This window comes from Lygodium microphyllum, chromosome 8, assembly GCF_053477565.2.
Source record: "Lygodium microphyllum isolate KBCC chromosome 8, Lygodium_microphyllum_v1.1.10, whole genome shotgun sequence".
Lineage (NCBI taxonomy): Eukaryota > Viridiplantae > Streptophyta > Polypodiopsida > Schizaeales > Lygodiaceae > Lygodium > Lygodium microphyllum.
The window spans coordinates 2,971,818-2,987,639 of record NC_141142.1 but is presented as its reverse complement, the minus strand read 5'-3'; the positions used below and the strand labels follow the sequence as shown (position 1 = coordinate 2,987,639).

Sequence of the window (15,822 nt, the reverse complement as noted above, 5' to 3'; positions counted from 1 at the left end):
GGCATCTACATAAACTGACTAACAAGGCCAACAACATAGCTCAAGTCTGGCATTGTGATAGTCATATGAAATCAAACTCCCTACCATCCTCCTGAACATAGTAGGCTCTTGTATCTCATCCCAAACATTAGCACTCAACTTCACATTTCGCTCCAATGGTATTGAAAGAGGCTTACATGCTATCATACCATACTTGGATAACATATCCAAGCCATACTGCCTTTGGGATAGCCATATACCATCATCACATATGATTACCTCAATACCAATAAACTATCTCAGATCACCCAAATCCTTCATCTCAAACTTCTTCTTCAAGAAGTCCTTAAATTCAGCAATCCCATTGTCATTGTCACCTGTAATAATCAAGTCATCCACATAAGTGACTATGATGGCCAAAGATGCATCTCCCCTTCTTACATAAAGTGAGTGATTAATATGTGAAATAAAAAATCTAATACTGACAAGATACTACCCAACCTTGTCAAACCATGCTCTAGGTGCTTGCTTCAGCCCATAGAGCACCTTCTTTAACCTGCACACATATGTGGGATGCTCTAAATCCTCATAACCTGTTGGCTGCTCCATATACACTTCTTCTTGCAATTCACCATGCAAGAATGCATTCTTAACATCCATTTGCTGCAAACTCCAACCTTTGGCTATTTCCAAGGTAATCACACATCTAATAGTTGCCATTCTAGCAATTGGACTGAATGTCTCTTCATAATCTATGCCATATGTTTGAGCATAGCCTTCTTTGCAACCAGTCTAGCCTTATACCTGCTAAGGGAACCATCTACTTTATACTTGACTTTGTAAACCCACTTACAACCAATAGCTTTCTTACCCTTAGGCAAGGATACTAAATCCCAAATCTTATTGGCTTCTAATTCAGCCATCTCCTCATCTATTGCCGCATCCCAACGAGCATGACCAACAACATCCTCAAAACAAGTGGGCTCAACATCCTCAACTAATTTCACCATATAAGCATAATGGTGAGTTGCATAACCTTCAAAATCAAATCTTTTAACAGGGTATTTGACCTTGCTAGACCTTCGTACCACTAGATCACTCAATGGAGCCTTTACATTACTGTGAGCTCTCTGTACACCTGGTGTCCTAACTGAAGGAATACCAAGCTCATCATCCAAACTCTCTGAACCACTAGAATCTCCATCAAATCCTAAATACCTAGTAGATGCATCATTACCATCCAACACTTTTTTCTTTCCTTTGTCTTTGCCTGCAACACTTATACATCCACCTGAAGATGTGGGGCTACTCCTTAGTCTCCCAGACTAAGGGTTCACTATAGGTGTAGTACTAGATGATGTTTCTGGTCCACTAAGACTTTGTGATTCTTGCTTTTCTTTCTGCACATAGCTATCATGATCATTATCATCATCTTATTCATCACCAACAGGTGCATACCAACTGCTCATCTCATAAAAAATAACATCCCTGCTCACTCTGAGCTCACATGTGACAAGGTTATAACAACGATAGTTTTTCTACTCTAAAGAGTATCCAATAAAAATACATTTTTCAACCTTTGGATTAAGCTTCTTTTGTAGCTCATCAAGCACATGAACATATGTAACACAGCCAAATACCTTCAAGTGTGATACATCGGGCTTCTTGCTAGTAAAGCATTCTTCAGGAGTCATCCCATGAATTACAACTATGGGAGTTCTGTTCATAATATAGACAACAGTATGGAAAACTTCAGATAAAAAATGTTTGGGCATATTCTTTTCAGCCATTAATGCCCATGCAACTTCTGTAATATGCCTATTTTTTCTTTCTACAACCCCATTTTGTTGTGGAGTATACCTACAACAAGTAAATTGCCTCTTTATCCCATGAGTCCTCAAGAAGCCACTAATCATTAGAGAGATACTCTCCCCCCCCATCTGATCTCAGGCACTAATCTTGGACACCACTTTCAATCATGTTTCTATTTCAACAGCTGCCTTGAAAGATTTGAAGTGCTCAAATACATCACTCTTTTCCTTAATGAAATATACCCATATCTTTCTTGAATAGTCATCAATAAATGTGACAAAGTATTTACCACCACCACGAGATACATTCTGTGTAGGCTCCCAAACATCTGTATGCACTATATCAAGTATATTTCTACTCACTTCTCTATCATACGAGAAGGGTTGTTTCACCTGTTTACCAAAGTGGCATGCTTCACAAATTTTATGCAATTTTGCAACTCTTAAAAAAGGCAACCATGTAACCAATCCTCTAGAGTGCATTAATTTCAGCCTTTGCACATTTGCATGTCTAATATATTTATGCCATATTTTATTATCTGCAGCCACTCCTTTTTCTTTAGCATACATAGCAGCATCCATTACAAGAATTCCGGCATCTAAAGTGAACATGCAGCCAACTCTACTTCCTTTTGCGACCAACCTGCAGTTATCATTAAAGTCTTCTACAAAAAACCCTTCTGCATTGAATCGGACCTACAACCCTTGCTCTATCATTTCGCCAACAAACACCAGATTCTTTGTGATTGATGGCACATGTAATACATCTGTCAAACTCTTTGTCTGGCCATCATGCAAGGATAACGTAACCTTTTCAATGTGTAAAATTAGGTGGCATGAATCATCACCCGTCTGCACATAACTTGGATTTTGTAAGTCCTACATCTCTCCAAACCATTCAACATGACTAGTCATATGATTAGATGCACCTGAATCAACATACCATACATAATCATGTGTCCCCTTTCCTGTAGCCGCATTCATCATATGTTGCATAACAAATAGACACTCATTTTTGTCTTCATTCTATCGTGAAGACGATGCATAGTTTTCTTGTTACAATTTACCACTACGAATATCACCCTTCTTAGCATAGCAATGGAATGCAAAATGACCTATTTTGCCACAATAATGGCAAAAAATAGCAGAATTTCTAGAACCTTTGTTTTGCCATCCATATCTTTCTCTATAGCTCCCCTTGCCTCTAAAGTTTCCTCGGTCTCCTGAAACTTGCATTTCACCAAATTGCTGATTGAACCTATTTTGTAGGTTATCACTAGTGCATCCCATACCACGGTCTCTCGAAGAGGATCTACCACAGTCTCCTTTTTGAACTTGAGTAAAATGCTTGAACCTGTTCACCATTTCTTTCAAATGAGTCACCCTTCTTACTGATCTCTTTAGTAATCATGACAGAGGCTAGCTCATCAAAATCTAGAAATGGTTTTCGTACGTATACTGAAGTATCAAATGATTTCCATGCCTTCTTATTATTAAGGCCACTCAAAGTGGATGAGACCAAATCATCATCATCAGGCATTGCATCAATCGTTGCTAAAGCATTTGCAATGCTCCTCACCTTCAAAACATACTCATTGACAGACTTTTTTTCTTTCTTCAAGGTATTTAATTCTTGCTTGAGTTGAATCTTTCATGCCTTTGTATTTACTGAAAACATGTTCTCAAAAATTGTCCAAGCTGAATGTGAAGTTTTTGCATTCCTGATATGTCCCAACATAGTATTATCAATTACTGCACATAGCCAGTACGTCAGCTTTTTGTCTTTTGCATTCCATTCTTTCCTTGCCTTTAATTCATCTACAGTCAGAGGGATACCCAGCTCTGGCTCCTTTTCTTCACCTGAAACAAACTCATAAAGGCCATTTCCAATGAGAAAGTTTGTCACACAAAACTTCCATGAAGGGTAGTTGTTCTTGTAGAGCTTCTCAATAATGGGATTTCCACTGTTCTTTGCCATTATCACAAAAAAGGATACAATACATCAAGCAATTCTTCTCCAACCTTTCACAACAAGTGCACATCAATACACAAAGAAATCTTTTTTACAGATTGCTCAATAGTACATGTAATCTGCAACCTGTTTGCAAATAAACCTTATGTTTTCTTCTTGCAAAACACCTCAAAATTACAGATTTGAAATATGTAACCTATGCATCCACTTTCGGTTAACATAGCCGAAATCACAATGCACCCTGAAACTATTGTCTGCAACCTTGGGCTCTAACATGGGGCCTGAAATGGCCTTAGATGCCCAAAAAAACTACTCTGCTCGCACACCGTACAGTGCTTTGCTTGCACACCAAATCTAACAGCAATCATTTTCACTCTACCCTGCTTCGGGTGCCTCTACAGGCACTATCCAAGAGGAGTGTAAGAATGGGAGAGCTTCTTACCCGTTGCTTGCTTGCTCGAACCTTGGTTCTTGCCCTTCTCTTTGGCCTTCAAAATCAGCCTTACTCAGTGGCGCGGCTTTGATACCATGTCAAGAATCACATGGTGGGGGGGACTTGCTTGAGTTGCTGCGCCAAACACACAATGTATACACAAGAGGAAGCTCACTTAAGAACACAAGAAGAGAGATGGTGGCCAAAACATTTTCTTGCTAATTTTTTCTTCTTCTTCCACACACTATACAATGCACATGAAGTATAGATAAGATACAACATAAAGGAAAGTGGCCTACTAAGTCAAACAGTGCATAATAGACTACACTAATCTACTGGCGCTATATCTTTGCTGGTTGTAGGTAGGTGTAACAAACTAAATATAATAAGTGATAAGTCAACGGCCATGTGAGTATCATAATGACCACCAACGTGCTAAGTGTAGATGTGCGGATCCATCTAGTCGGGTGGTTCATCATCAATGTCCGCACGTGTTGAGCTTGCCATCTCAACACTTCAGGTGTGACATTCAATACCATCAACATCCATGAACGTTAGTTGCTTTTCACCTTCCACTTCATGAATGAAGGTCCCATAAACTGCTTCTAGGTATAGATCCCGACTCCTTCAAGGGAGCATCCTCCTCTACTGATGCTCCATCGGAACCGACTTCCTCTTTCAATGAGGGTTGGACTGATTGACAAAGACTTTGCTTCTCATTGAAAGAGATTGGAATGCTCAAATCAGTCCCAGAGCATTCCAATAGATTGGCATAACATCCCCAAATGATCCAACATCAAATAGACATCTCGAGAAGTATAAGTAACCTCCAATGAGTGAAGGGCTTTCTAGAACTATAATGCATCAAATTGTCATCAATTATGAGCTAATGACTGAACCCAAGAGCTCCAATTGATACCCAATGCTCAATACAAGTGCTAAGAGGTGTTGCCAATGATCAGCGAGGATGCCAAGAGTGCTAGGAGCCTGTTAAAGGCTAGAAGAGTGATCAGGATGAGTAGGAGAGATCAAGCAAGGAATAGGTGCAAATCATGCTGCTTATCCTAGAGGCATTGTAAAGTGGGCTAAGGCAAACACGGGGCAAGGCAAGCTCCAAGGGTTGCCAAAGAAGGCTTGGAAGATATCTAATGCAATTGAAAGTAGCTTGAAAGACACAAAGTATCAAAAGCGTACCTTTGAATGAGAAGCCATGGTGGCTGCCATTGAAATTGTGAGTTGAAGAGTTTTTCTCCACAAACTAAAGCAATATTGGATTGAGCTTCTCAATGATGATGCAATGGCTCTAATAGTATTGAGTGGAGTGATATCCACTTGCATGGCAATGGATGTATCCCATTGGGCAAAGGAACCAAATTCCATGTACAATTTTTCTATAGTAAATCATAGGATACATTGGGCAAAGGAACCAAATTTCAAGTATAATTTTTCCGCACTAAATCATACTCAAACCACATGGCCCTCTCCTAGGAGTGACTATCACTTTTGCACATAGTCTCATCATGAGAGTCTCACTAGAATCTATCACCATGACATAATACATAGAGGGCTCAAAATAATAAGGAGGATAGGAGGCTCTAGATGAGCGTCTCAAGACTAATTGTGGGGCATGTACAGCTTGTCCTCTTTGTCCAATATCAAGATCTTACACAACAAGCGGATCCTTGGCCGCTACATCATCTGTAGCAGGTTATCTAACTTGGGTTAGCTATAGTGTAACAAGAGGCTCTTTCTCAAAGATCACCATGTGTATCTCAAGTACATGCTCCAATCTCATATGTATCTTTTCCTCATGGAATATGACATCATGGTTGGCCATAGATAACCTTTCGAGTCTACAAATCCCAAAGGAAATAGGCCATCTTACTTATATCATCATATCCAAGAAAGATGTGTTTGACAGACTTCAGATCCATCTTATTGTGTTTGTCTCTGAGAATATGGCAAAAAGCCTCACATCCAAAGATATACAAGTGCACATACATGGGAAATTTACTAGATCATACCTCCTCTATAACTCTACCACCAAGAGAAATGCATGGGGATATATTTATCAAATGAATGGCAATAGTGACTACCTCAATCCAAAAGTGGTAAGCCTACCTTGACCAAGCATGTTGCAAACTCTTTCTTGAATAGTCATATTCATGCACTCTCCAATACCGTTTTGGGTGGGGCGTAAAGGGCAATCAATTGACACTTACTAGTCCTCTCATCAAAAAATTGCTCAAATGCGTTACAGTCATATTCATCTCCATTGTTAGATTGTAGGCATTTCAACCTATGCCCAAATTGGTTCTCAAACATAGCAAGAAAGTGTTGAAATGTAGCTAACATATGTGACTCGTGCTTAATATGATAGACCCAAACTTTATGTGCATAATCATCAATGAACATTACAAAGACATAGCACCACCTAATGACTAATAGGGTATAGGACCACAAATATTTGAATGAAGAACAAGAGCCAAAGGCTCACCAACATGCACAGAGCCAGACTTTTTATGAGAGTTATGTGTTTGCTTGTCATATAAACAATAATCAGAACAATCAAAACATGAGTAGTCTCAAGAGGTTAAAAATATTGCAAGTGCGTAAGTACTCTCATTCCTTTAAGGGACATATGCCCAAGATAGCAATGCCAAAGAGATACATGAGGAAGATCACAATCACAACCAAAACATGATCAATGGAGCTAGATGCCAAAGAGATACATGAGGAAGATCACAATCACAACCAAAACATGATCAATGGAGCTAGATGTAAACAAAGGATAGAGGCTATCAACCTTAGTACCTTGAGCAAATACAAGATTGCCAAGGGTAATCGGGTAATCTTGCATGAGAAATCACAAAACAAACATGGTACCTATCATCATCCAATTCTCCAATGGAGATAAGGCTTTTAGTCAAAGCTAAGAAATGATGTACACAAGCACAAATGAGCACTAGTACTACACATCACCTATACCAATAATATCCAATGCAGTGTCATCTCCTAGTCTAACCGAACATGTAACAGTACAATATGTATTAAACCAATGAAGGCATAGGGTAACATGAAATGAAGCCCCTGAATCAAGAAGCCAATACAAAAATTAAGAAGACGGAGCATTAATCAAATGAGTAGTATCGAGTAATAAACTTACAAGTATGTAATCATTTGAGTTGTACTTTAAGGCTATTATCTCTTTTATTTTAATATTGAACTTAGAAACAATGTTGCAAATATTTAAAAAATTGGCATTATCATGTGCTTTCCCTTTGCCTTTTTTGAGCCTATCATTATGCATCTTATGACATTGCAACCTTATGTTGCCATGCTACCCTCAATAATGACAAGTAAGAGAGCAACTTAGAACCACAAGACACTCCATGATTTCCCATGAGACTTAGACTTGGCCCTTTTGGGATGTGAGTCTCTATGATTATTATTTCAATTACCACCTTGTCTGCCTCTCATTGTAAGTGCATGAGAAGTATAGGCTACATGAACATTCTTCCTATTTATTTCTTTTGTAAGCAAAGCATCGTCTACATCCCTGAGCTAAAAGTCAAGAGGGTTTGCACTTATAGTGTGAAATATATCCCAAGACTCGAGCAATGTAACAAGCAAGAAAAGAGACTTTACATTCTCCTCAAATTTGAGGCCTTGTGAAGTAATCTGATTGAAAATGGAATGAAACTCATTTAAATAAGAAGACATAGATGTCCCTTCCTTCATGCAAAGGTCCATGAGTTTCTTAAGACAATATGATAGAGTTGCAAGCCTGTACTTATCATAGAGATCACAAATCTTTTTCCATAATGTATAGGCACCACTCTCAATCTCAATGACATTTGAAGTACACTGACTTTGACAATGATAAAATGATGGTAGACGTACATAGCTCATCAAGCTCTTCTTATTCCTCTGTATCATAAAGTTTTGGCTTTATGCCCTCTAATTTCAATGGCTTGCCTTGCTTCTTCTACACCAATACTTGCCAAACCTAAGTCTTCAATACTAGAAGTTATTGCCATCTAACTTCTCTATATTGAAGATAGCATTGTTATTAGAAGCATGAGAAACACTTGTCATTATGTATACCAAAAAAGGAGAGTATGGATTGTTTTAAAAACAACAAATCATCCCCAAAACCAAGCCAAAAAGAGTGTAGTAAGAAGAAGATTGAGTCAATACATTGTTGTCCACACAAGCAAAAACACTACAATCCTAAATATAAATGTCTGCTCTCAAGAGAGCTGCTCAAAATTGATTTTTTGCATGATTATCTATAAAATGCAATAAACCAACATGTAAATATAAGCAAATATGCAAAATAATGAGCTTCCACTACTACCAAGAAGATCAGGGTAGTGATTAGGAAATTGAATGCAACTAGCAATGTAGCATAAACTATTGAGTACCAAAGACCATAAAGCATCTAAGGTGTCAAGTACATAGATGGATACTGCAAATCATGCCAAGCATGTATCCACCATTGAAAACCCACTAACAATAAGTGGTCCAAGTTGTCTAAGTCGAAGGCAAATTAGCTCATAGTCATAAACCTTTGCAATGATAATATATGCATAAACCAAGAGAGCATAAGAGAGTCTCCCACTAACTCAAATGAACCAAGCTCTACATAAAGAATACCAAGTACTCCCATTGAAGAAAATTCAAAGCATCCAAAGTAGCAAAGGAGGCTCAATGCATAGAGCTCATAGCATCCAGGTGCCCAAAGCACATCATGTATACATCTAGGAGTATAAAACTTCAAAAAAACTTAAAGCCCACAAGTGAAAATCATTGAACCAAATAGCAACTGCACAAATGCAATCAACCAAGCTCAAATCCAAGATGTCAAGCTCACCATATGTCTTAAGCAACAATGTTAGGTATCAATATAACCAGATAGCATTCCAAAATAGCATGTATGCATTTAATACATAGGCACTCACTATGAATGCTTGGTATCCAAACTTTGCTATAGTAACATCCTTCAATGTCGAGCTATTTGAGCTCTAATCAATCCAATAAGGTTTCCCAAACATCAAACCAACATCCAAGAGTTAGTAAAGTGCCCCATAAGCATTATATGAACTCAATTCATTCAAATGAATGCTACTCATAGTGTATTACAATAGTCCTACTCTATTTACATAGTTAATGGTTGAGCATAAGGACTTCAAATGGAGCTCAAGACCAAGCCTCTAATGCCAGGAGCAATATTCAAGAGTAGGAGCAGCACCCAAGATCCAAAAAGAACAAGAGGAGCTATTGTGTGCTAGAGATATGCTACCCAAAAAATAGGTCAAATAGCATGGGCTATTATTGGGCTCTTGCATGATTCTACTAAGTGTGGCACAAAGGGGTCACTTGCCAATGCCCAAACACTCCCCCAAAAGGGGTTAAACAAGACTAGAATAAGTTGGAGTAAGTGGAAGCTCAATGGGTCTGATACATACCTTGATGTCTAATTGCCATGAAAACTTTAAGCAAGCTCTTCTTTTTAGGCTAAATGCAATGCTAGTGAAGCTCCCTAAATGCCTACTCTAATACCAATTGAAGGTGGAGTAGGAGAGGAAGCATGAATGGAAGCAAGAGAGAAGTAAGAGCTATGGAGGTTCAAGCAAAGCGAAGAGAGATCGATATGGTGTAACTCCAATAGTTACAATGTGTGGCATGCCTTTCCTTATTTTATTGTCATGTAAGGAATAAAGAATAAAGTGACAATGATGGGTGGTTGTCACCTACACTATATAGGTGTGTGGGCCATGAGTATATGTAAATGTAGGTGGCTAGGCACAGGCTACCTTTAACCCCCAATAATTTTATAGTTCATCAATGTAAGACCCACTCTCTCCAACTTGCGTCTGTTCAAAATTTGGCATTCGTCGAGCTTGACAACAAAATTTAAGGTTAAAATAGCATCTTCCAAGTAAAGTTTCCATCAACTTATGAGAAATAAATTTATCACATTAAATCCTTAATGTTATATTATAACAAATCAATACCTTATGTAGAAATGAGTCATGGCACATTGCCATTTAACTAGGTCAACAAAAATATTGTTGAACTCATCATACTCACAAGAAATTGTATTTTTAGCTTTAGTTTCTTTCACTTCTATTTTCTCCTTGATAAACAAATATTGTTCAATTAAATCAATTATGGATATGTTTCACATTTGTCATGTAACTCTAAGCCAAAAGGGACGAGACAAGATTATATGCTTTATTTTTTTGAGCCAATATATTTGCTATACCCTTGTCATTAACACTAGTTGTACCACATGCTATTGAACTTCTTCGATGGATAAACTACTAAGGGCATCTAGAATAATCTCATTTAATGCCACAAGGCAAAGTGCTTGATATTGAGTTTTCTCAAAATTGCAAGATACTTATGTTTCAAAAATGCCTTTAGAAGCTCGAACTACCAAGCCTTGCCAGCATCATAAAAAAAGCTCTAAAAAAGAAATGTAGACAACATGACAGTATATAGTAAAGCAAGACAATCTACTAATGGGATATTACTAACATCAATGCTTGCATACATATCTTTCATACTCCACAAGGTGCTCCGCACCTAGACTCAGCACGGCGCTTCACGCCGGGATGTAAAGCACAAATGTTTTAATTTGTTCACACATTCTTCCACTTAGTAATGAATCAAATAGTCTTGCAATTTTTAAACTTCATTATAAAATCTAACAATTCAATACAATAACATTGATTATCTCAACCATAATAATTGGAAAACATAACTGAAGCAAAAGTGATTTTTAAATATCACTGAAAGAATTTCAACTATAACAACAGGTAAATGGAAAAGAAAGTATATAATGTTTTCAAAAAGATAGTTGTACTGTCGAAAATCAACTATCGAAAAGAAAGCTTTCTCTTCTTAGATGAATTATCAACCGTGGACCTAGCACGGGGAACATGTGTGGGCGAAGCTGTGACACGCCCCGCCCCAGATTGTGCTGCAACATATAAAAACAAAAAAAAGGACTTTAGAAATAACAATATTAAATTTATAAAGCAAAACATTAATGAAAATGGTGAGTAAGTATTACCTGGGGACGTGATATGATTGGCTCTAACATTAGTAGAGCAATCGGCAAAATTTGGATGAAACTAATGCAAAGTTACAAAACATGATAAATCTTGAAACTCCCATTTACTCCAGTCATTCGGTATGTGTCTAGTATGGGACCGAGATATGAAGTACTCAACATCTGTTTGTCTAACATAGTAGCATTGGATCCATCCAAAATATAAAATTTCTACATATAAAGGAGTATTTCCATTAGTAAATCCATCATTGGGTAATCTTTCGATTACCCTAGCCAAAGTTCTATGGATAATATCATCCGTAGCAATAGTTCGCAATGCTTCTTGAAGTCTCATTTGATAAGGAGAGACACGATAATATTCAAATACTGTTTGGGCCATCTATTAATAAAATTTAGAAAACGTAAAAATTAGTAATATCGATCAAATTTTTAAAAAAGGAAAAAAAATATCTTTACAATATTGAAATTAGAAGACCAATTTAGAAGAGAAAAAGAGTTTGTAATGCATATTGTATAAAAGAACTTTATACATGATAATTTCTCAAAACTTACTTTTGTATAAATGCAAATAAAATTTCATAGAAAATAAGTCAAACATGGTTCTATTCAAGGAATATAATATTTCAAAAGAGCATGAGAGATTAAAACATTTCATTTTTTGTTAAAGGAAAAAAGTTGAACTTACTTTTCTTTGAAATTTTCTTTGAAAACTTTAATACTTAAAAAGAACAGGAGACAGTAAAATAGTTCATTTCCTGAAAACATGTGATTAAAAAAGAATAAATAAACATTGATGATATTGCACCAAAAATTTTATGCAAACATAATATGATAGAAAGTTCAAATAACTTTTTATGGTATAAATAATTTAAACACAATGTTCTCATATAGTAAAACAAACATACGTCTAACTCCACATAAAATCATGAATATCTATCCATACATGAGAGATATGATTAAAACATTAAAGTATTAAATCAGAGAAAATAAGTCAAACTTACTTTTCATCGACGAAGAACTCACTACTGAAAAAGAGTATAAGAAAGTACAACACTACATTTTATAGATATGTGAACAAAGAAGAAAAAAAGGCTTTGATTGTATTGAAATAAAAACATTATGCAAATATAATATGAGAGAACAAACATTATACTTTTGAAAAAATAGAGGTTGCAATACTTTCTGTAAAACTTCATTATATACAATATTGATTGTACCATTTACCATGTCCTCTTTCTCATTAATCAAGACTTTCAATCTGTCCAGAGACTTTACTCTTGAGAAAGCAACATAGAGTTGACCATGAGTAAAGACTAGGGTTTTTAGATATATCCCCAAACATCATAACGTTTGGCCTTGAGATTTGTTGATTGTAATTGCAAACGCCAAACAAACTGGGAATTGCAAGTGTTTCATTGAGAAAGGAAGTTCCAGTGTAGTTGGGATGAAAGTTATCCTCGAGATAAAAACTCTGTCACCAATATTGGTCCCCGTAATTATCTCTACATCAATGACCTTGTTATTGAAAGCCTTACATACCAGCCTAGTACCATTACATAAACCTTTAGAAGGATTTAAGTTCCTGAGCAATATTATTGGAGCATTTACTTTGAGCAGCAAGATATGAGGAGGAATACCTCCACCGAGGTCAAGGGAATTTAGATATTCCACAAAATAGAGAAATGAGTTCTCCTCGGTTCTATCCACAGAATCAGCACTGTAGTATTGTTTAACCTCTCTCGGCATCAGCCGCAATGAATGATTTTTTATCATTTTCACATCATTGTTTCGAGGTGCAAGAATGGCACGTCCACTAAAGAACGTTTTGTAATCAATTACACAATTCATTTCACAATAGACAAAATTGATCAAGTCTTGCATAGATCCTCCCTCTAACAACAATGCAGGTGGAATTTGCAATATATTATTAATATGTGTCAAATCTTTTCCATCTCCAATGTCTTGCAACCATGCAACAAACTGATCCTGATCTTATGCGACCCGCATATTCTGTGTAAGTTTCAAAACATTGAAATATTGCCACAAATTGGAACAACATATAGCAGCACCGACAATATCCTCACGGGTATCCTTTGGTACAACAGGCAATATTTGCCTAAAATCTCCACCTAGTAGAATAACTTTACCACCAAATGGCATATCACACTGCATTATATCCTTTAAAGTTATGTCCAGTGCCTCAAAGGTATTACGATGCAACATAGGAGCTTCATCCCACAAAATAAGACTTGCCTCTTTTAACAATGTTGCAAGGTGACTTTGAACAGGTATATTGCATGTAGAATTATTATCTGCCTGCAATGGAATTTTGAACTTTGAATGGGTAGTACGACCATGTGGCAAAAGCAATGCAGCAATACCAGAGGATGTTGTAGCTATTGCAATGCGACCTTGACTGCGAAGCTTTGCAAGCAAACATTTGTATAGGAATGTTTTTCCAGAACCGCCTGGGCCATCTAAGAAAAATGGTTTACCCAAACCACTATCAATAGCATTCATTATTGCCATAAAACAATTTCTTTGTCCATCATTCAACAAAGCTTGCATTGTTAAGAAGGTATTCTCTTGTTCTACCTTATCATATAGTTGTTCATCAAGGATCAAAGGATTTGTGTACTCTTGCATTGTCACCTCAGGCAATCCATGATACTCTACCAAATTGCATCCATGTTGATCTAAATGTTTTTGAATATGCATCAATGCATGATTATTGGCCTCATCTTGCATATCAACATTTCGCCTATTTTGCAAGGAGAGTCGATGTTTTATATCCTCTATCAGCAGACCTAAGAACTCTTCCCATAGAGCCCCAGGTCGGGCAGGTGAATAAAATACCAAGATGGATGCAAACAAATTTCTTAATTGAGAACCAGTTTGCATCAATGCAGCTTCACACAAACACATTTGCCATTCATCATTTGTTTCCAACATTCCTTTTGCAATGCAAGCCTCCTTAAAAGTTGAATATACCACATTATCAACCATACGCAATGCCTCAAAGGATGTGCACCCCTTGCATACAGTGAGTAGTAGGCGCAAATAGTATTTTTCTCCACACGTAGGTGAAACAGAGTATATTCGACCACATGTGTTTCCTTGCTTTCTCTTTGTCCACATTTTTTTGTGTGCATTCCAAACCCAAAACATTGGAAAGTCTTGATAGAGAACTGTGTTAGCATCAAGGTGCAAACGATTGCATGTAAACCATTCTATGAGAGTTTTTTTTTTAGCATTTTCATTTTGCACCACATCACAAATGTTATCAGAGCCACGAAAGAAAACAGTATTCTCTCCAGGTAAATGTATTTGCAATCGTTGAATATCGGGTTTCTCATCATGAAGTTTGAATTCAAATATTTGCCAACATGCTTCAGAAGCTGAAATATATCGTGCATCTAAGTACCTCTCAATCTCATCAATATTTTGTGCATCAATATTTTCTGTGTCAATATCATTGGATCCGGAACCACAGGTACTTGTAAACCGAATGGTTGCTCGATCATGGCCCTTATATACATATTTATACAAATATTTGACAGCTGCAATTGTCGAGCAAACCTCAACATTTATGTGAGCACTATACTTGGAACTCAAATAAGGATTGTAAGGCACTATCCATCGGTTATCCAAGAGGTTACCATTAGCATTATGAGTCCTTCCATCCTCTCGACATCTGTATAAAGGATAACCAAATTTATCAACTGTAGTTGTATGTATAAACTTTTTTGGATAATCCTTTATACACTTTCCGTCCACCATGCAAGCACTTTTTGGATTGAACTCACCACACGGACCATGTATGTTACATTTAGTAATAATTCGATACAAATCCAAAAACCTTTCCTTATCAGGTAGCTCGGCGCACACCAGTCTATCATAATGACATGCTTCTAGTGGCTTAAAGCGTGGTTCTAATATCAAGAGCGTATGTGAATGAGGCAAACCTCTCTTTTGGAATTCTATGACGGACACATATCCAGCAACTTTACCAAACAACTCCTTTTTCACTATCGACTGCATCATGTCCTTATGTTTCAAATGAAAAACTCTAGCAGTTAAATCTGGTTGATCATGTGCAGTTTGACCAGGCAACAAAGCAGTTGTAATTTCAGACCACTTAGGATTGCATGTCATGTTGATAAACAAATTAGGTTTACCTTTGCTACGCACAATTTCCATTGCATCTTGATATAATTGGTACATGAATCTTGGTCCACCTGTAAAGCTAGATGGCAATACTATTCTCCTGCCCACACCAATCCCAGCAATATTAGTATCAACTGCATCTAAACCATTGACCATATCAGCCAATCCCCTATACATTTCAACTCGTAATGTTGCTTGATTATGACGACACCAAGCCAATCTACATTGTTCAATGCTACAATAAGCATCGACAATGTATTGTTGTAGCAAGCAACCACCACCCAAAAGACATGCATTAGTATCATCTCGAATCTGAAGTCGAAAAGCATAATATTGCATTTGAGTGACACAATCTTTATTTGCAAGATTATTGGCA

General features: G+C 37.0%; 1 protein-coding gene across 1 annotated transcript; it reads right to left on the bottom strand.

Moving 5' to 3' along the window:
* Nucleotides 1-13,271: 13,271 nt before the first annotated feature.
* LOC148031902 (uncharacterized) lies at nucleotides 13,272-15,602 on the bottom strand. The gene has a single exon (XM_087683862.1). It carries the CDS (start codon nucleotides 15,600-15,602, stop codon nucleotides 13,272-13,274), a length of 2,331 nt encoding a protein of 776 aa, XP_087539988.1.
* Nucleotides 15,603-15,822: the final 220 nt, after the last annotated feature.